This window comes from Chiloscyllium punctatum, chromosome 37 (assembly GCF_047496795.1).
Source record: "Chiloscyllium punctatum isolate Juve2018m chromosome 37, sChiPun1.3, whole genome shotgun sequence".
NCBI lineage: Eukaryota > Metazoa > Chordata > Chondrichthyes > Orectolobiformes > Hemiscylliidae > Chiloscyllium > Chiloscyllium punctatum.
In genome coordinates this window covers 11,388,184-11,409,193 of record NC_092775.1, presented here as the reverse complement: position 1 = coordinate 11,409,193, position 21,010 = coordinate 11,388,184, and the positions used below count along the sequence as shown (strand labels likewise).

Genomic DNA, 21,010 nt, shown 5'->3' with positions numbered 1-21,010 from the left:
ATGTGCTACCACAGAATGCATTTGAATTCAGAATATTGTAATATTTCAAGAAGGATTTGGATGTGGCACTTGGGGCTAAAGGGATCAAAGAATATGGGGAGAAGGCTGTTCAGTTGAATGATCAGCCAGAATAATAATGAATGGCGTCACAGATTTGAAGTGCTGAATGGCCTACTCCTATTTTCAATGAAAGTGAACTTGGTTGAAGGAAGGGCATGATGATTGGCAACGAAATGTTCCAGGATATAGACGCTTCAGACCGGACAGGGAGGGAAGTAAATTTTGAGGTGGGGGGGAGGAGTTGCATTGCTGGTCAGGGACGAAATCACGGCTGTGCTAAAGGAGCACACTAGCACACTATGGAGATCTTGGGTACTGAGGCATTATGGGTGGAGCTGAGAAATAAGAAGGGTGCAGTTACATTGGGGCTGTATTGTAGGCCTCCCAACAGTGAGCGTGAGGTAGAAGAGCAAATAGGTAAACAGATTATGGAAAGATGTAGAAGCAATGGGGTAGTGGTGATGGGAGATTTTAATTTTCCCAACATTTACTGGGTTAGACTTAGCGTCAGAGGTCTGGAAGGGGTAGAATTTGTAAGAAGCGTCCAGGAAAGTTTTTTAGAGCAGAATGTCAATAGTCTCTGACGAGGGAAGGGGCCATATTGGACCTGGTACTGGGGCACGGGCCAGGACAGGTGGTAGAAGTTGTGGTTGGGGACTTCTTTGGGAACTGTGACCACCATTCTGTAAGTTTTAGAATACTCGTAGATAAAGAAGAGAGTGGACCTAAGGGAAGATTACTAAACTGGGCCAAAGCCAATTATATCAAAATTAGGCAGGAGCTCGGAAATGTGCATTGGACACAGTTGTTTTAAGGGAAGTCGACATTTGAGATGTGGGAGGCTTTCAAAGATAGTGCAGGATAGGCATGTCCCGTTGAAGGCAAAGGATAGTAAGGACAAGATTTGTGAACCGTGGATGACAGGAGAAATCGTACGACCAGCCAGGAGGTAAAGGGAAGCGTACGTAAGGTCTATGCAGCTAAGAACAGAATGGACCCTGGAGGAATATTGGAAGAGTAGGACAAGTCTTAAACGAGGAATCAAGCGGGCAAAAAGGGGTCATGAAATAGATTTAGCGAGCAGAATTAAGGAGAATCCCAAAGCGTTTTATTCTTATAAGAAGCAAGCGGGTAGCTAGAGAAAGGATTGGTACACTAAAGGACAATGAAGGAAGGCTGTGCGTCGAACCTGAGAGAATGGGTGAGATTCTGAATGATTACTTTGCATCAGTGTTCACTGAGGAGAGGAACATGATGAAATTAGAGATAGAAGTTTGGTTAGTCTGGATCACGTTGACATAAGTAGGGAATTTGTGTTGGGTAGGCTAGAGGTTATTAAGGTGGACAAATCCCCAGGACCGGATGGGATCTATCCCAGGTTGCTGAGGGAGGCGAGAGAGGAAATAGCTGGGGCTCTGACAGATATCTTTGTGGCATCCTTAAATACAGGTGAGGTGCCAGAGAACTGGAGGGTAGCTCATGTTATCCCCCTGTACAAGAAGGATAGTAGAGATATTCTGGGTAACAATAGACCAGTGAGCCTGACATAGGTGGTGGGAAGGTTGCTGAAGAAAGTACTGAGGGATAGGATCTTTTTATATTTAGAAAAGAATGGGCTTGTCAGTGATAGGCAACATGGTTCTTTGCGGGGGAGATCGTGCCTTACCAACTTCTTCGAGGAAGTGACAAAGTTGATAGAAGAAGGAAGGGCTGTTGATGTCATATAATGGACTTTAGTAAGGCGTTTGATAAGGTTCCCCATGGTAGACTAATGGAGAAAGTGAAGTCATATGGTGTGCAGGGTGCTCTAGCTAGGTGGATAAAGAACTGGTTGAGCAACAGGAGACAGAGAGTAGTAGTTGAAGGGAGTTTCTCAAAATGGAGAAAGGTGCCCAGTGGTGTTCCACAGGGGTCAGTGCTGGGGCCACTGTTGTTTGTTATATACATAAATGATCTGGAAGAGGGCACTGTTGGTATGATCAGCAAGTTTGCAGATGACATGAAGATTGGTAGAGTAGCAGAAAGCATAAGGGACTGTCAGATACAGGAGGATATAGATAGATGGAGAATTGGGCGGAAATGTGGCAGATGGTTTTCAATCCAGGCAAATGTGAGATGATGCATTTAGGCAAGATTAATTCTAGAGCGAATAATACAATGAATGGAAGAGCCTTGGAAAAAGTTGATGGGCAGAGAGATCTGGGAGTGCAGGTCTGTTGTAACCTGAAGGTTGCTGCACAGGTGGATAGAGTGGTCAAGAAGGCATAAAGTATGTTTGCCTTCGTTGTACAAGATATTGCGTATAAGAGCTGGCAAGTCATGTTAAAATTGTACAAGACATTCATCTGCATTTAGAATACTGTGTACAGTTCTGGTCGCCACATTACCAAAAGGATGCGGATGCTTTGGAGAGGGTGCAGAGAAGGTTTACGAGAATGTTGCCTGGTATGGAAGGTGCTAGCTATGTAGAGGTTTTAGATTAGATTACTTACAGTGTGGAAACAGGCCCTTCGGCCCAACAAGTCCACACTGACCCGCCGAAGCGCAACCCACCCAGACCCATTCCCCTATGTTTACCCCTTCACCTAACACTACAGACAATTTAGCATGGCCAATTCACCTAATCTGCACATTTTTGGACTGTGGGAGGAAACCCACGCAGACACTGGGAGAATGTGCAAACTCCACACAGTCAGTCACCTGAGGCGGGAATTGAACTCTGGCCTCTGGCGCTGTGAGGCAGCAGTGCTAACCACTGTGCCACCGTGCTGCTCACAGGTTGAGATGGTTAGGTTTATTTTCATTAGAAAAAAGGAGATTGACGGGGGACCTGATTTGAGATTTACAAAATCATGAAGGGTATAGACAGGGTGGATAGAGACAAGCTTTTTCCCAGGGTGCTGGATTCAATCATGAGAGGTCACTCTTTCAAGGTGAGAGGTGGAACGTTTAAGGGGGATACACACGGCAAGTACTTCACAGAGAGGGTGGTGGGCGTTTGGAACGCATTGCCAACAGAGGTGGTAGAGGCAAGCATGGTAACTTCATTTAAGATGCGTCTGGACAGATGCATGAGTAGGTGGGGAGCAGAGGGGTACAGATGCTTAGGAATTGGGCGACAGGTATAGATCGTGGATTTAGATTGGCTCAGGCTTGAAGGCCGAAGGGCCTGTTCCTGGGCTGTAAATTTTTGTTCTTTGATAATGCTCCGTGACCACTCTGTAAAGCCAATTTTGTATCCATTTGGCAAGTTCACCCTGAATCCCATGTAATCTAACTTTACTAATTAGTCTCCTCTGTGGAGCCTTGTCAAAGCCCGATATTCAAATACTCCGAAACTACTCTGCTTTGTGTTCTTCCTCCATCTTTCAAAGACTAAGCAAAACGGATCACTGTGACAATGTCTTCGATCTTTAATGCTACCCTTGTTTGCTGTCTTGTTGTCTCTGTAAAGTGCTATATTAATAGCATCCAAAGTTTTAAACACAAAATTAGGTTCAACGTAATATTATTTCTTAATGTCTATTACAGCGTACCATGTTTTACTTGTTTTACAAAACATTTCTGGTTCTTTGTTACTCCGTTGACTTACATTTTAGTCTCTGTTTTCCCATGCCTGTTCTGATCGCTACTCCAAGCTGTAAAACAGTCCCCAACTGAACAACAGGGCAGGCAGATGTCCTATTGTCAGCAATAGCTGCTGTGTGATTAGCTGCAAGTTGGTGCACTTAGACTGCGTGAATTAATCCGCTCCCTCCTTGGAGAAGCTTTCACTGTGCATTGAACAATAGTTCATTTGACCTTTGCTTGATCTATTAACCTGGAGTTCTGGACATTTGTGCGTTCTTTTTGGGCTAGTCAAGAAGTAACTTTGGTGCCAAAAAAAGTTACCAGGTCACTTGGGTGTTTTCATTTCTCTATCCAGGCCTGAGAAGTACATTCTTGGTTTTGCACTCATTGTACTATTGTTTGTTTTGAGTGGTTGTGTTTTTTGTATTCTTTTCATAGGAACAAGTATTTAAGAAAGTACAGATTGCTGCTAGTTTATTTATTTAAAAAAATGTATTTTCTTTTATATCCTGACAACTCAATGATTTCATAAGCGGTTTTAAAAGAGCATGTACATGTAGCTCTAATTTGGAAGTTTACACATAAAAAATGTTAGCATGGGATGAAGCACAGCTGCTCATTTTTCTTTCCCATAGAATGTGACCAAACCTGGCAAGGGTAGCATTTATTGTTTGTCTTGAATTGCCATTGAGAGGCCCTAATTTGACTTGTTGAACAGTGTTGCTTCACCCAGGGCTGTTAGGGAAGGTGTTGCAGGCTTTTAAACCAGCGTCACTGAAGTACCCACCAATACTCTTCCAGCTTGGTATATTATATAATTTGGGCTGTTTCCATGTGACTGCTATCATTGTCCTACTGGGTGGTGGAGATTGTGGATTTTGAAGATGCTGTTGAAGGAGGCTTGCGGAGTTTCTGAAGTACCTCCTGTAAATGGTACAGACTTTAGAATCATAGAATCCCTACGTAGAATCAGAAAGAGACCATTTAGCCCATCGAATCTGCACCAACTCTGTGAAGTGTAGCTTACCCCTTTGTTGTGTCCTGTTGGCATTTATCGTGCCAATCCACTTAGCCTGCACATCTTTGGACTGTGGAAAGAAACCAGAGCACTCTGCAGAAGTGCAGACATAGGGAGAATATGGAAACTCCACACAGACAATCACCCAAGGCTGACATTGCATCCTGGTTCCCGGTGCTGCAAGGTAGCACTAAGCCACCGTGTCGCCCTAAAGCCATTTTTTAAAAAGCCTACTGTTCCTGTATCCCCAGACGGACTCCCATCCCATTTACTAACCAAACATCTGAGTCTGCTTAGGTTCCGAGATCAGACAAGATCAGGCATTTTCAGACTGGTATGGCCATCTTAAGTCAATGCAGCTATGGCAGTCTGAATGGCTTCCAAGTATCATGTTACTTGGTGATTCTGTATGAATTAATGATACGTATGACTTAAATGTAATATTCAGCCTGCAATGCTTGACTACTTATTGTTACATGTTACTTTCCTGAAGAAGGACTTATGCCCGAAACGTCGATTCTCCTGCTCCTTGGATGCTGCCTGACCTGCTGCGCTTTTCCAGCAACATGTTTTTCAGCTCTGATCTCCAGCATCTGCAGTCCTCACTTTCTGCTACATGTTACTTACCATCTGGTTTGTCTGAATTTCAATTACTACCATTCAAAAGGGACCTGAGGGGCACCTTTTTCAGAGTGGTGTTCATATCTGGAATGAACTGCCTGAGAAAGTGGTAGGTGAAGGTACAGTTACAACATTTAAAAGAGATTTGGACCGGTACATGAATAGGAAAGGTTTAGGGGGAAATGAGTCAAACAAAGGCTAGTGGGGCTAGTTTAGTTTGAAAAACTTGGTTGGCAAAGACGGTTTGGACCAAAGGGTCTGTTTCCATGTTGTATGACTCTTAAAAAGCACGAGTTCCATGTACATGCTATTGAAGTTAATACAAATGGTTGTGTCAGTTCAGGTTCTCACTGCATCCTTTTGCAAAACGATCAGGGTGGACCAGATGACCAACAAAGACATAGTGATCTTGGCAAGGTGAAGGCTAATGGAAATGGTGTTGCAGTCTTTGAAATTAAGGATACTCATCTCGGTCTTTCAGAGGAAAGATTAATTATTGGCTGTTTACTTGTGGTTCATGAGAAGGGGGATGATTTGGGAAAAGGTAGAATTGACAGTACTTGGACAGGAAATACTGGAGGTTATTTAGCCTGTGGTGTGATTGGAATCACTAAAAATAGAATCAAAATGTACCACGTTCATATTTGTAACAGGACTGACCCTACCTGTGTCAGCCTGTTATGATATAATGACACTGCTAGTCCAATGGATGGCTCTGTGCCCAGGCACTGAAAATACTCAGCAGCATTATCAGTTGTTCACAATTCTGGGACAAGTATTTTAGTAGTTCAGCATCTTTATCCATGCTGCAAGTCATTTGGCCTTACAGTTTCATGACTTTATCTGCTACCCTCTACCCACTCCCCCAGATTTGCCTTTCTCGTGTCTGTTCCCCGGCTGCTGTGCTTTCTTTTATTTCTGTTTCTCCCCATCCCCATCACTATCCACTTGAAATTTATCATTGCTTTTGGACGCCTGCTGACTTGATCATTTAATTTAAAATCGGAAATGTTATATGAATTCTGCAAATTTTTTAAAAACTTGGTTTATGCAGACGCATCCACCACAGTCCATCTGGATTGTCACCTTTTCAATGAAGTTGTAACAGTGACCAGGCGAGGTGTATTCACCTATTGCTATTACTTAATCCCAATAACCAATTTCATAACTTTTCATAACTCCAAATAAAATTTGAGTCTGAGTGTTATTGGAGTCCTCAAGTGCAATCCTGAGACAGATGTTTTTCATTTTATTTTAATTTCTTATATTTTTCTTTTCTCTGCTGTTGAGTAATTAGTAGTGAAGCCAAGATTTCACAATGCTTTGACTAGTTACTGACAAAAAAAAGCAGCAATCGCGCTTAATTGAAGAAAATAGGAATTAATTAGCTTTGGCTTATTTTTGTATCTGAGCTATTCATTAGTGTAAATTAAAATTGGAACTGCTGTGTATAATAGCTCATCCTGTGAACTTACAAAACACATAAAGTACCATTGAAGGGTGTTGTGGTTGTGTCCCTATCTTTGGACCAGAAGGTCATAGGAAGGATGTGGAAGCTTTGGAAAGGGTTCAGAGGAGATTTACTAGGATGTTGCCTGGTCTGGACGGAAGGTCTTAATGAGGAAAGGCTGACGGACTTGAGGCTGTTTTCGTTAGAGATAAGGTTGAGAGGTGACTTAATTGAGACACATAAGATAATTAGAGGGTTAAATAGGTTGGACAGTGAGAGCCGTTTTCCTTGGATGACGATGGCTATTACGAGGGGACATAGTTTTAAATTGAGGGGTGATAGATATAGAACCAATATCAGAGGTAGTTTCTTTACTCCGAATGTATTAGGGACATGGAATACACTGCTTGCAACAGTAGTAGACTCACCAACTTTAGGGCGTTTAAATGGTGATTGCATAGGCATATGGACAAGAATGGAATAGTGTAGGTTAGGTGGGCTTCAGATTGATTGCAACATCGATGGCCAGGGGGCCTGTGCTGTGCTGCGCTATAACCTCCTATGTTCAATGTAATTACAATCCCACCTCCCCTTCTGCTGAGTCATATGGCTTAGTATGTTGATTAAAAATAACTGTAAAGTAACATTATGGAAACTTGTCGAAGTGATAAAGCCATTTAGCGTTTAAGAACAACTTTGGGTTAAAGGAAGAAAGACCAGGGACAAATTAAGAAGCTGTGCTGCACATAAACAGTAAATCACAAGTTTAACTCTTAAGATTGCTTGTGGCTGTTCTGTTTTCTGTTACTCTGTTGATTTAATTTGTACTAGAATAATTTAACATTCTAAAATTTCTTTCATGGGATAACTGTTTCCCTGGCTAAAGCATCATTTATTACCTATCTCTAACTGCCAATGAGAAAGTGGCACTGTGTTGCATCCAGGGACAGCTGGATCCGTGTGGGATAGGTACACGCCTTTTGAATCTGTAATAATGCAGTTTTGTCATATGCAAAGCATCATCTATTGCTGCCTTTGTTTCCTGGAGGCTTTTGATCTTGCTTCTCTGGTGGGAGTTGTTTTTTGAAGTGAGAACTGGTTGGAATGTGAGTTTAGTGAAAGGTTCATTTTCTCATGTTTTGGAGGAGTCAACAGTGATCTGGGATTCAATTTGAGTGAGTACACACCCAGTTGCCATTTGCTTACTGAAATTCTGTCTGCTTGGAATAGTTGTGGATTTGAATTTGGATTAGAGGTAGTGTGGATTGAATGTTTTCTTATAATCTCCATACTTGAGTCATCTGCTAGAGATGAGGTGCATTGTTGCTCCAAGGAAAATGGAGCAGAGATTTGATGAAATGACTGTCTTATCTGGCTGAGGAAAGGTTATGAGGACAAGAATTTCAAACTTATGTGGCTGAACTAAAATTCTGTGCAGCTGTAGCATGACTTCCCAATTTTTATATTCTGTGCCCCGACCAATAAAGGCAAGCATGCTATATGCTGCTTTGACCACCTTATCCATTTGTGTTGCCACTTTCAGGGAACTGTGGAACTGTACACCAACATCCCTCTGCATGTTGACTCTAAGGTTTCTGCCATTCACTGTGTACATCCCTCCTGCGTTAGACCTTCCAAAATGCATCACTTTGCATTTGTCTGGATTAAACTCCACCTGCCATTTCAACCTCAGGGCATCAATGTGGACTTCAACAGCTTCCTCATTTCCCCTCTTCCCCCCCCACCTCATCCTAGTTTCAAACTTCCAGTTCAGCAGTGTCTCCTTGACTTGTCCGACCTGCCTATCTTCTTTTCCACCTATCCACTCCACCCTCTCCTCCTTGACCTATCACCTTCATCTCCTCCCCCATTCACCCATTGTACTCTATGCTACTCTCTCCTCTCTCCCCATCCCCACCCTCCTCTAGCTTGTCTCTCCACGCTTCAGGCTCACTGCCTTTATTCCTGATGAAGGGCTTTTGCCCGAAACGTCGATTTCGCTGCTCTTTGGATGCTGCCTGAACTGCTGTGCTCTTCCAGCACCACTAATCCAGTATTTGGTTTTCAGCATCTGCAGTCATTGTTTTTACCCTGCTATTTCTCCACCCAAGTCTCCAGGCCATCTACAAGCTGCTGTATCCTGTGACAATCCTCCATTATTTGCAGCTTCCCAAATCTTGCAAACTTACTCAACAGGCTACCTAAATTCTCCTCCAAATCATTTATGTAAGTGTGGGTATGTCAATGATCCCTGCAGAACACCAACGGTTGCAGATCTCCAGTCAGAAAAACACCCTTCCACTGCTACTGTCTTCTATGATTAAGCCAATTCTGTATCCATCTTACCAGCTTGCTGCAGAATCCATGTGACTTTTTGTATCAGCCTGCCACGAGGGACTTTTATCAAAACCTTGTTAAAGTCCATATAGACAACATCTACAGCCCTGCCCTCACCAATCACCTTTGTCACTTCCTCAAGAAACTCAATCAAGTTTGTGAGATACAACCTTCCAAAAAAGTCTATTTTTCCTATCCCTAAGAATCTTGTTCAGTAATTTCCTTACCACCACCGTAAGACTCACCGTCTTGTAATTTCCTAGATTACCCCTGCTATCCTCCCTTCAAAAGAACGGCAGTAGCTATTTTCCAGTCTTCTGGGACCCCTCCTGTGGCTAATGAGAATGCAAGATTTTGTACAATTTCACCAAGCAATTTCTTCAGTATTATGGAATAGATCTTATCAGGCCCTGGGAACTTGTCTATCTTAAATTTTTTTTTTAAACATCCAAAGCAACCTTTTTTTAATCTCGAGCTGACTCAGAATGTCAACATACCCTTCCTGAGACTCGCCATCCACCATGTCCCCTCCTTTGTGAATACCAGTGCAAAGTATTGTTAAGGACTTCATCCACCTCCTCTGGCTCCATGCATAAGTTCCCCCCTTTGTCCTTCAGTAGATCTATGCTTTCCCTAGCTACCCTCTTGTTCCTTGCATATGCACAAATTATGTTGGGATTTTCCTTAATCCTGTCTGCCAAAGGCATTTCATGGCCCCGTTTAGATCTCCTTGTTCATTTTTTGAGTTCTTTTCTGTTTTCGTTGTACTCTCCAAAGGCTTTGTCTTTAGTTTCTTAAACTTCACATATGCTTCCTTTTTCTTTTTGACTAAGCTCTCAATTTCTTTTCTTACCCAAGGTTCCTGAATCTTGCCATCCTTATTCTTAATTTTCAAAGGGGCATGCTGGTCCTGAACTCTTAACCACTTGGCCTTTAAAGGATTCCCACATGCCTGGTGTGGACTTACCCTCAAATAGCTGTCCCAGTCTACATTCCCCAGTTCCTTCCTTTTGTGGTAGTTCAACTTCTCCCAGTTTAGAACTTCCACCCAAAGACAACTCGTATCTTCATCCATAAGGACTTAAAACTTAAAGAATTACGGTCACCGTTCCCAAAATGCTCCCCCACTGAAACTTCGTTCACCTGCTTGGGAATTCCTGAAACAATTGCTTTACTCTGAACCTGATGCAGCAGGAAACTCCAAGGAGAACAGCAAAACCACCACAGTGATGTCCACAAAACATTCTTTGAGGTTAATCATCCCCACTGATTAATGGGATATCCTGGGTTGTGACCAACAAAATGTATAAGCATCAAACATAGCAAGAAACTTGGTCAACAGTGAAGTCAAGGTATTAAAAGGAGCACACAAGTAGCAAGCCCTCTAAATATGATTCCCTTTGTATGTAGCAGAGGCTACAGATCAAACATTAGACTTATTAATCATCTCAAAACTTATCAAAATGCAGTGGAAACAAGTCATCCTCGATCCCCAAGGCTACCTAAGAAGAGAAGATGATGTATGTAATAGTTATTAAATACATCTTTCACCCAACTTAAATGTTAATATTTTGACATGAATAAACAATGTATTCGATTAGACTGAAAATGTAAGACTTGACTGCTGAGGAAGACATTCATAAACAAAATCCATTATTTCAGTATTGTTGTGAAATAAAGGTCCATTGTATGTCCTTTTATCATTTTTTTGAAAGATGCAATTTCTTTTGTGAAAGTATTACTTTGTATGCTGAACTGAATTGCATTTTATTAAGCTGTTTTTTTTTATGTTCTGTTTCTTTGTGTAGAAATCAAGATGACTACCAATTAGTTCGAAAATTAGGTCGCGGGAAATACAGTGAAGTGTTTGAAGCCATTAACATCACAAACAATGAAAAAGTAGTTGTTAAAATACTTAAGGTAAGACTTGCTTCAGAACTGATGAGCATTACATACCCATAATTGTATTGTCCTATAACATAGGCCTGCGCTACTCTTCGGCCAAATAACAGAGCCTTTGGAACTCTTTCTCCAAAGAGTGATGGAGGTGGCTTTATTGAATACTTTTAAAGGAGAGACATGTAGATTCTAAATTAACAATGGAGTCAAAGATTATTGGGGTAGGTGGGAATGTAAAGTTGAGGTCACAGTCAAATCACCCGTTACCCATTTAAATGGAGGATCAGGCTAGAAGGGCCGAGTGGTCAGAGTTTTCTATGATAATAGGTGGAAACCTCCCAATACTACCGATTTTATTCTTGTGGAATCTGAACGAAAATCCTGCTACTTTAAAGAATCTCAATATCCTCACAATCATTGAAATCATAGAAAACACCAATTGTCCTTCGGAGAAAATTCTTAGAAGAGAGAGAGAATAATGTGATAGCTCTGTCAAAGAGCCAGCATAGAGTCAAAGGACTAAGAGGCCTTCTGTGCTTTGGTAAGATTCAAAGTTTCATGGAATTCTGACCTACAGCATAGGATCACAAAATAATTACAAAAGAAAAACACCTTTCGGGCTAATGTGCCTGTGCTAGCTTTCGAAGAGCAGCTCACTTAGGCTCCCCATTCCCTACCTTCTCCCTGTAACAGATTTACAGCAAAACAAAAGAATAGTGAATGGGACTGGTGGCGTATGGAAGGATGGATTTGATCAATTTGTCACTCCCTCAGAATTCTTAACACTAATGTAAAATGTCTCAAGAATTGGGCATTCTTTTTATCCTTTAGAACCTGCGACGTGAGTGTTTTAGACTGTACGCCTGAAGGAGTTTGATTAACTTGTAAACTTGTAGCCATGGTCATTTCTTTCAAAACACAGTACTAGAGAGAGAGATTTCTAGGAAGGTGATGAGGATTTGTTTACATTCGGAGAGTTTATGAGCAGTAGGATTAAGCTTTCAGAAAATTTGGGTTTAGGGGAAGCACCTTATGATTAGAAAAATGCTTCTTAGTTTGGGCACTTGGCAAAAGTGTTGGCTGAACCTGGATATATAAAATAATTGTTTCTGACAAGGGCGATAGTTTTACAACTGTTAAGAAGCGGGTTGTATTCACACAAGGAGTTTAATTTTAAAATCTCAGATTAGAAGCGTTTAGTTAAAACTTTAATGGACTTACCTGAAGCTGAGAAAATCTAAACCTAGTTGTATGAAGGTTCCAAGTTGTGGCTATCAGATTCTCCATAAGTAAATTAAAGCCTTAATTAAATTAAGCACTTTACTAAAGGAATATTGTTGGGACTAATAATGTTTTACCATGTGTATTGAAATCTTTATTTTGAGTTATATATAAATAGTTGGTTTATTTTATTTTACCTCAATTTCTTTTGCTTGGTAAACCTTTGTTTTATTATGACAGAAGCTACAGCATAGCATGTTTATATTTCAGTGAAAGACTGCCTTATTAAAACAAAAAAAAACTATTAAGCCAGATTTCACTCTGTGATTTGACTTGTCCAGTAATTCCACCAGCTGGAATCCCATCACAATAGTTCTGAGAGTATTGGGTAACCCTCAACCATAAAGTCTTAGGTAAATCTAGTCAGTGAGTCCTTCCTTACTGGATATTTGCTTCTCATAACAACTCCTCACCCTTAAGGACGCTTGACATTAGAAGCTCACGATATAAAGAAATATGTATTTGTATCTTATCACCTGTTGGTGCAGTCAAGCTCCTGCAGTTGTGCGAACAGCAAAGGAGGAGTAATAAAGTGATCACAATTAACTAGTAATCTGAAAATTAAAACAAATCAATACTCTCTTGTAGCCTGTAAAGAAGAAGAAAATAAAGCGTGAAATTAAAATATTGGAGAATCTGCGTGGCGGTCCAAATATTATCACACTCATAGATATTGTCAAAGATCCTGTGGTAAGTGAAGTTTCAGTTCTTTTACTTTTGTTGAGTTTATAATGAAACACGACTCTAATTAAAATAGAATGAAAAACGACATACTAATGTCGAAGTACAATGTTATCCACATCTTGTGAAGGCTTTTTTTTTGGTGTTTTTGTGGCAATTAATAGCATAGTAGATAAAACCGATTCCATAAGTTCAGTAATAGGAAATAAGAATCCTCGTTCAGAAAGATGGGCTGATTAGATTCAGCATTTCCCAATACTCAATGGCACTTCTGCTCTCCCCAACTATTGGTTTAAGTTGTTGTCCTCTGCATTCCTGGAAAGTAAATTGAGGCATTTCCTATGGTATCCCTTGAGAGAAGAACCATGTAAAACAGCAGTAGTTAATATCTTATTGTTTCAGTAGTAGAGTGCAAATAATTTCTGTGAATATTTTGATGATAAAATCGTGTTATTTGATCCATGATTACCATTGGCATCGGACACTTGATACTGACTGAAGCTCTCCTACACTGAGCAGATATCCCACACCGAGCAATGTTGTCAGATAACAGGTTAAGACTCAATGGGGTTAACTCCTTTCATTGTGCATCAAGTGACAGTAGTTCACAACACATTCTACTTCTGTCTGTTATTTAAATTCAAATAGCTCATGGTTTCCATTTTCTGATTCCTTGATGAGATGGACGGAGTTGTCCAAGAGTTTGAGAATGAAGAAGTGCATTTCATGATGAAGACTTTTTTGCTCATCATGCATGCCCAGATTGTCACAGAAAAAAATTCCCTCTGTTATCCTATAATTCTTTGAGATAAATATAGATTTCTTGTATGACATCTGTTTTAAATTCAATAGTATTAGCTTGAATATAATCTCTGATCAAAGGATCTTAAATATAATGAGTAAAGTAATTTTGAACCAGTCCTGCCTTCATAGTAGCCAAGTGACAGATCTAAAATTGCTTTTATAAAATATAGTGAGAGCGAGGTTTATTTGATGAGATATCCTTCATGTATTGTAATCCAGTCCATCTAGTCTAAATTCACAGGAGAATAGCTATGGATGTTGTTCCAAAATTAATTCAGTAATAACATTTAAACATTTTGTAACGTAGCTTTGCAATGGCTACACAAGGTAGTTGCAAGAGAAATTAGAATGTTCAGGTTATCAGAACACTTCAACCTATTTAGGGACAATTTAGATTTAAGTACCAGGGCATTTAGCTGAGTGTGCAAGACACTGAAAGCCGTACAAACGCATTGTGGTCATGCATGGTTGTACTGATGCCATGATAAGAACCTCAGCAGGTGAACCAAACACAGGACATTCTTGAACAAGAGCAAAATATTGCAAATGCTGGAAGTTAAAATTAACAGCTGGGAATGCTTAGCAGGTGAGACAGAAACTGCAAAGAAAACAAAAGCACTCGAGTTTTACTGTGGTGACCTTTCATCAAACTCTTAAGACTTTTTTTTAAATTCGCTTGTAGGACATGGGCATTGCTGGCTGGGCCAGCATTTAATGCTCATCACTAGTTTCCTCTAAGAAGGTGGTGGTGAGCTGCTTTCTTGAACTGCTGCAGTCTGTGCTGTAGGTTGACCCACAATGTCCTGAGGGAATTCCAGGATTTTTATCCAGTGACAGTAAAGGGATGGTGAGTAGCTCAGAAGAGCTTGCAGGTGCTGGTGTTCCCATGCCCCTCTGAATGGAATTGGTTTGGAGGGTGATAACTAAGGATCCTTGAATATGAACTAAAAACAAAAGATGCTGGTGATCAGTGGGTGAGGCAGCATCCATGGACAGAAAGCAAGCTATTGTTCTGAGTTTACATAACACTGCTTCAGAGCCATCCAGAAGTTACCTTGCTTTCTTTCCATTAATGCTGTCTGACCTGCTGTAATCTCCATTTGTTTTCAGTACATATTCCAGCATCTGCAGTAATTTGCTCTTTGGTGAATATCGTGATTTATGAGCTCCTTCTGGGCATCTCAGGCGGGGACGGCACAGTGGCTCAGTAGTTAGTACTGCTGCCTCACAGCCCCAGGTATCCGGTTCAATTGCCACCTCGGGCATCTGTCTGTGTGGAGTTTGCGCATTCTTCCTGTGTCTGCATGGGTTTCCTCCGGGTGCTCCTGTTTCTTCCCACAGTCCAAAGATGTGCAGGTTAGGTAAATTGGCCGTGCTAAATTGCCTGTAATGTTAAGTGGATTAGTCAGGGGTAAATATAGGGGCGCGGTGGATTTCTCTTTGGAGGGTCAGTGTGGACTTGTTGGGTTGAAGGGCCTGTTTCCACACTGTAAATAATCTAATCTGCTCATGTATTTTGAGAAAATGGATACTTGGCCAATGAAACCAATTAATTTGATTCCAGTTCCCAGTCCTTTAAAAGGTTTTCTCTTATTCAGAAATTAATTCTTAATTAATAAATTCATCACCTGTTTCTTCATTCCATTAGGTCTCAGGCATTTCTTTGCAAATATTAGATGATCGCATGAATTCGAATTTCACCCTCCACTTGGATCTCCTTTTTTCTCTGTTTCTGTGTGTCTGTATCTCTCTCTTTACACTCTGTGTTTCTCTCTCTTGCTCACAGTCTGAGTCTCTTGCTCCTTCTCTGTCTGCATCTCTCACTTGCTCTGTCTGCAAAATAAGTAAAGGTCTATAATGGATACATTTGATGAAACTTAAAAAAATAAGAACAGGACTCGGTCACGATGGTATGATTCTTACAATGCTTGGGGAAATTGGATAGGCTCAGAAACTTCTCAGATTATTTGGAGAAGCAAGTTATGGCATTGGACTCTCTGACTACCCAGAGAGATTTGAATTGTGTAGTTTTCCAAGAAAGGGACTTTAAACTGCCTGACTTGTCCAGACATGCAAAAGGCCTCTGTTTATTTTGAGTAATATGGTCATTGTAGGTATTTCACAAATCTGTTTGCTGTAGGCAACTTTCTTGACAAGATGTATCAGTCCATTAAAAGCTATTTAATGACAGAAGGGTTGTGATTTCTAATAGACATTCAGTGGGTTGTTGAAATGTAAGTGTAAATAGCTCAGTTTATGGAGGATTGTGTGAATGTTCTGTCCAGAGATGTACTTAATTGCTACACAGGTTCGATCCCTGAAATAATGTTAGGATGTGAAGTTTTTTTTAACTTTGAAGTTAGATTTAGATGTTAAATTGTTCATCTTTTCAGCACTTAATTTTGTGATCTTTTTATTCTGAAGAATAGATCACTATTTATATTGTACCCATTTCTTGCATCAACCACTCCCATGTCAGGTTTGGTGTCAAGTTCCCTGCACTCTGACTGAACAAGTGTGACATTTTTCTACTCATTCCACTTTTCCTCTCCTAACTTTTCAGTTCTGAGAACAATTTAGTTCAATTTAATGCTAAATTTGATTTCTGCTGTGGATTCAGAACCAGGAGTTGAATTTACACTATCTGCACTCCTCTTACTAACAACCCTTAAAACAATAATTTGGTCAGTTTTGGCTAAATTGAAAACTAAGACACAAAGGTAACACAGTACCTTAATGCAGTGGGCCAGCTAGATCACTGGTTTTGAAATTTTGAATTATCTACTTGTTAAGGAGATATCTCCTTGCTTAGATTATTTTTATTTTTGAGGGTGGAGTTTGACCTTTATTTGACTTTTCATCCCCAAAGATATGAGTCAGTGATAATAAGCCATGCAGAGGAAGGTTGGTGTGGATTTAATTGCTCCAGTTCTTCGTTTGGTGCACAGTTACAGTAATCAATTAATTTATCACTACTCGAATTCCATACATTCCTCCCCCTTGCTCCCCAGTACTGACAGTTTTATAAATCACTTCACTTTCCTTTTGTTTTAATAAGGATGGTAAATTGCTCTAGAATCTAGTTTAAATGGCATTTTCAGAAAAGCAGGGATTAGAAATGGACAAGATCATCTGTTTGCAACAGTTGAACTGTAGTTTGCAGTTGTTTGCTAATATTTAGATGTACCTTCAAATATTATTTTCTTTGGCTTGTCTTAACCTCAATAATTGTAAGAAATGATGGAAACCTTAATCATGATCAAATGTCTAATGTGAAAGATGTGCTTAACATGATTACCATCATTTTGTTAGAAGTTTACATCTATTTAGTAACTGCCCAGAAATGACGAGTTCCAACAAAAGGCCGTCTCTGACATTTAATAACTTTCCTATTGACGTTGGATACCATTGATATTGGTCCATGATCAGAAAGACTCCTAGATCAACTATATAAATGCTGTGGCTACCAGAGCAAATCAGAGACTGGTAACTCTGCAGCACGTAGCTGGCTTTGCACCCCAAAATGCTATCCTTGACCCATGTGGCACAAGTTGGCAGAAACTAGAATGTGTTATAGTCTTAGATGAGGATAGCTGCAACAACATGTATTATCCCTCGATATTCAATGGTATTACCATTGCTGGAAATACCCAGACACCCATCCACCAGGATTACCATTGACCAGAAACTGAACTAGACTAGCCATGCTACATGAAACATCAGAGGCTCGGAATCCTGCAACATGTTATGAGCCACCTGACTCCCAAGTCCCTATCACCCATCTATGAGGCACAGAGGGGGATTGTCTTATAATATTACTCACTTATCTGAATGGCTATAGTTCCAACAACACTCAAGTTTGACACCATCCAAGATAAAACAGCCCACTTGATTGACGCCATATCTACAAACATTAATCGACTACAGTATTGATACTAAGAAGTAGCAGCTGTGTATTATGTACAAGGTACACTGCAGAATTTCACCAAGATCCCTAAGACCATCTTCCAAATCCATAACACTGCCATTTGAAAAGACAAGGGCAGCAAATGCCTAGGAACACTTCCTCTTCCATGCCATCCGCCTTGGAAATATATACTGAACCTTCAGTGTAGTTGAGTTAACCTCTTTGAACTCACTCTGTAACAGTGTTGTGGGTATACCTACATTCAGTACAATGCAGCAGTTCAAAAAGACAGCTCACTGCAATCATACCCCTTAAGGGCAACTAGGAATAGGCAATGAATACAAAGGTTTGTTAACTGCATTATCTACTATCTGTAATAGTGCTTCCCAAACATTTTTTCTCACTGTTACTCCATTTCAAAGCTTGAAAATTATACCCTTGATGATATCTGAGAGACAAGGGGCAAAGGAGGAGGAGAGACCTGTGAAAACTAGTTAAGGCATGGACCTCCATGGACCACTGTTGCTACAGAGCTTATGGGTCTTGATCCCAATTTAGGAATCCCTAATCTCCAAGCTGCACTGTTTTTGAAAACAAAGGCATAAATTGTCAGTTATAAGAGACTTGACTCATTCTTTGTTTATTCTCAGTCACGGACGCCAGCTTTGGTTTTTGAACATGTAAACAACACAGATTTCAAGGTAAGATTGTGCTTTTTGTAATGTAACTTGGTTGCCAAAAAATGTGGTACTCATCTCCTATTCCTCATCTACCCAACTCCCTAGCTTCACAAAAATTAATCCGTGAGAAAAAGGAACAGTTGTTGCAATTCTTTCCTACAGTGTTGTGAACTTCCCATTTAAATATAGCTTCCTTGTTTAGTGGATTGGAGACTACAGCTTAGAATCCTGAATATTTGATCTCATAAAATTGTAGTCTTGAACTTAGTGTTTCATCCCTACAGTTTAGTGATGTTGCTGCTTTCCCATTGAGTTTCCCAAACCCATTTTTCTTATTTAGTACCTTCTTGAAACTGGTTTCATTTCCCAGCTATTCTATCACTTTCTGGTTCCAAGCTTGGCTGTTGAAGGTTGATAAATTTAGTTTTTAATTTAGCCGAAGACTATTATTAATTCTGTTTATCAAATGTCAAAATTCTGTTCTTTGCTTGCATCAATATGTGTCACACTTTCCAAGTATACTTTTTAGCTCTACGTAAGTTGAAGATAAGCAAATTTATAAGAGGCTGTTATTTCTAAAGGAGCAAAGGAACTTCTTTGTTAATCGCAAATACTTTCTACTTGGTTTAAGGGTTTTACTTAAAAACACTGGCTGTCAAAAGGCAGTTAACCCTGATTTCACCAGTAAAGCTATGGTAGGAATTGAAGGACCTTTGATTTTCACCAGGTGATATTCTGCTCTGACCTCTCCCATGCCAGTCTAACTTAACTCTTTTAAACATCTATCCAGTATGGAATCGAGCTTTCTTACTTCTGTCTCCTCCTCAGTCTCTATTGGGATTTTCTTTCCTACTTCATCCTATCTTGTCACTTATCATGCATTTATTTTCTGAAAACAACAAATGCTGGCGATCATCTAGACTTGAAACATTAGCCTGTGTTCTCTCCATGGATGCTGCCTGACCCGCTGTGATCTCCAGCATTTGTTGTTTCCAGCATCTGCAGTAATTTGCTCCTGCACTCACATTCTCCTGTCTCTGCTACATTAAGTCCTCTGCCTCCCATCCAATTTCAATCTCAAACATTCAAGATTCTTGCCATCCTACTCTCCAGGACATAGTGTTGAATCCTCTGTTCCTTTATATAAGTCATAAATGCCTTCTATCTTGGCATTTTTTGAAATGCCTATCAAGAACATGTGTTGCACCTTCATGCCAGCAGCAGCCCCACCTGCCAAATCCTTCTATCTTATTGATCTTCCAACCTGCATGCATTCTCAGGGGTTTTACCTGGCCACCTCCTTTGCATCCTATTTACCATTAACTGCTTGAACTCTGTCCCTCTTATTGTTTCCCTTTAGAATGGCAAGGCCCTTGTCAACCTTATTATGGATGAATACATTGACATGCTGACTTAGACTGAAACTTATGTTATGACTGTGACCCCGTTGATACTTTGCAGCACCTTCCCTACCCTACGATGTGGCTTTGTGAAGCATTTATCACCAAATGGAACCTTTAGTCTGCTGCTTCTCTGGTTTATTATCTATCTACCACCACTCACTCCTCCCCAGCTACTGCCCTGGGTGATTTCAATCTCTTTCTCAGTATATTCTGATTTCTGTATTCAATTCACTAACTTCTTGTCCCCTCTAAAGTTCTCCCTCTATATAAATGCTCCTGCCCTTATTCAAGGTGACAGTCGTAACAGTGCCAACTGTTTCTCCCTATATATCTGTGACCTCCATCACAATCAAAGTAATCTTGAAATCAACTCTATTTCTTCCCGAATATAACGTCAGACAACCCCAGGTTATAGTCCAGCGGGTTTATTTGGAAATACAAACTTTAGGAGCACTGCTTCTTTGTCAGGTAGCTAGTGGGGCAGGATAATTTCTCTCTTGCCCCTCCCCTCTCTCTTTCTCTTCCTCCCCCCCATCTCTCTCTCTTCCCCCTTTCTTCCCCCCTTTCTCCCCCCGTCTCTTTCTTCCCCCTCCCCCCGTCTCTCTTTCTCTCCCCCCCGTCTCTCTTTCTCCCGCCCCCCCCCCCCACAGTCTCTCTTTCTTCCCCCCCGTCTCTCTCTCTTCCTAACCCCCCATCTCTCTTTCCTCGCCAGTCTCCCTGCCTACCCCCATCTCCCTGTCTCCCCCACTACCCACCCGTCTCCGTGCGTCCTCCCAGAGCCCATCTGCTGCCACCACCCCCCAGCTGCACCCCCGCCCCAAACCTCCTGCGCATGTATAAACATTTGCAGATATATTCTATTTTTTTTTAAAGTGCTCAATCTGTGGGCATTCAGTCCATGTGACACTGTATAAACTCCCACTTTGGAAATAGAATCAGTCTGACACAAGGTTTGGATACAGGCAGACTCTAACCTCACACCTTTAGTACAGTGTCTGAGCTGAGATTCACATTTTTTTTATAAAACCTTAACTTATCTCGGGACTGTGACTTGAAAGAAGTCCTGGGATTTACATATTAATCACTCAAGACCTGCATCCCCATTGTAAAGATTTAAGACTTAACAGCAATCTGTTGTTCAATACTTCATATCAGTTGTGCGACACTTTGATCTTTCACTGTAAATTCTGTCCTATGATCCTGCCCCACTAGCTAGCTGATGAAGTAGCTGTGCTCTGAAAGCTGGTACTTAGAAATAAACCTGTTGGAATATAACCTGGTGTTGTGTGATTTTTAACT

At 40.7% G+C, this 21,010-nt stretch overlaps 1 protein-coding gene across 7 annotated transcripts in view; it reads left to right on the top strand.

The window, feature by feature from the left end:
* Window positions 1–21,010, top strand: part of LOC140462861 (casein kinase II subunit alpha) — an 85,645-nt gene that overhangs the window by 41,540 nt on the left and 23,095 nt on the right. For all 7 annotated transcript variants that reach the window (XM_072556261.1, XM_072556260.1, XM_072556259.1 and 4 more), the window contains 3 exons: window positions 10,865–10,976; window positions 12,825–12,926; window positions 18,279–18,329. In XM_072556261.1, coding sequence (XP_072412362.1) covers window positions 10,865–10,976; window positions 12,825–12,926; window positions 18,279–18,329 — 265 coding nt within the window. The remainder of the gene's footprint in view (window positions 1–10,864; window positions 10,977–12,824; window positions 12,927–18,278; window positions 18,330–21,010) is intronic.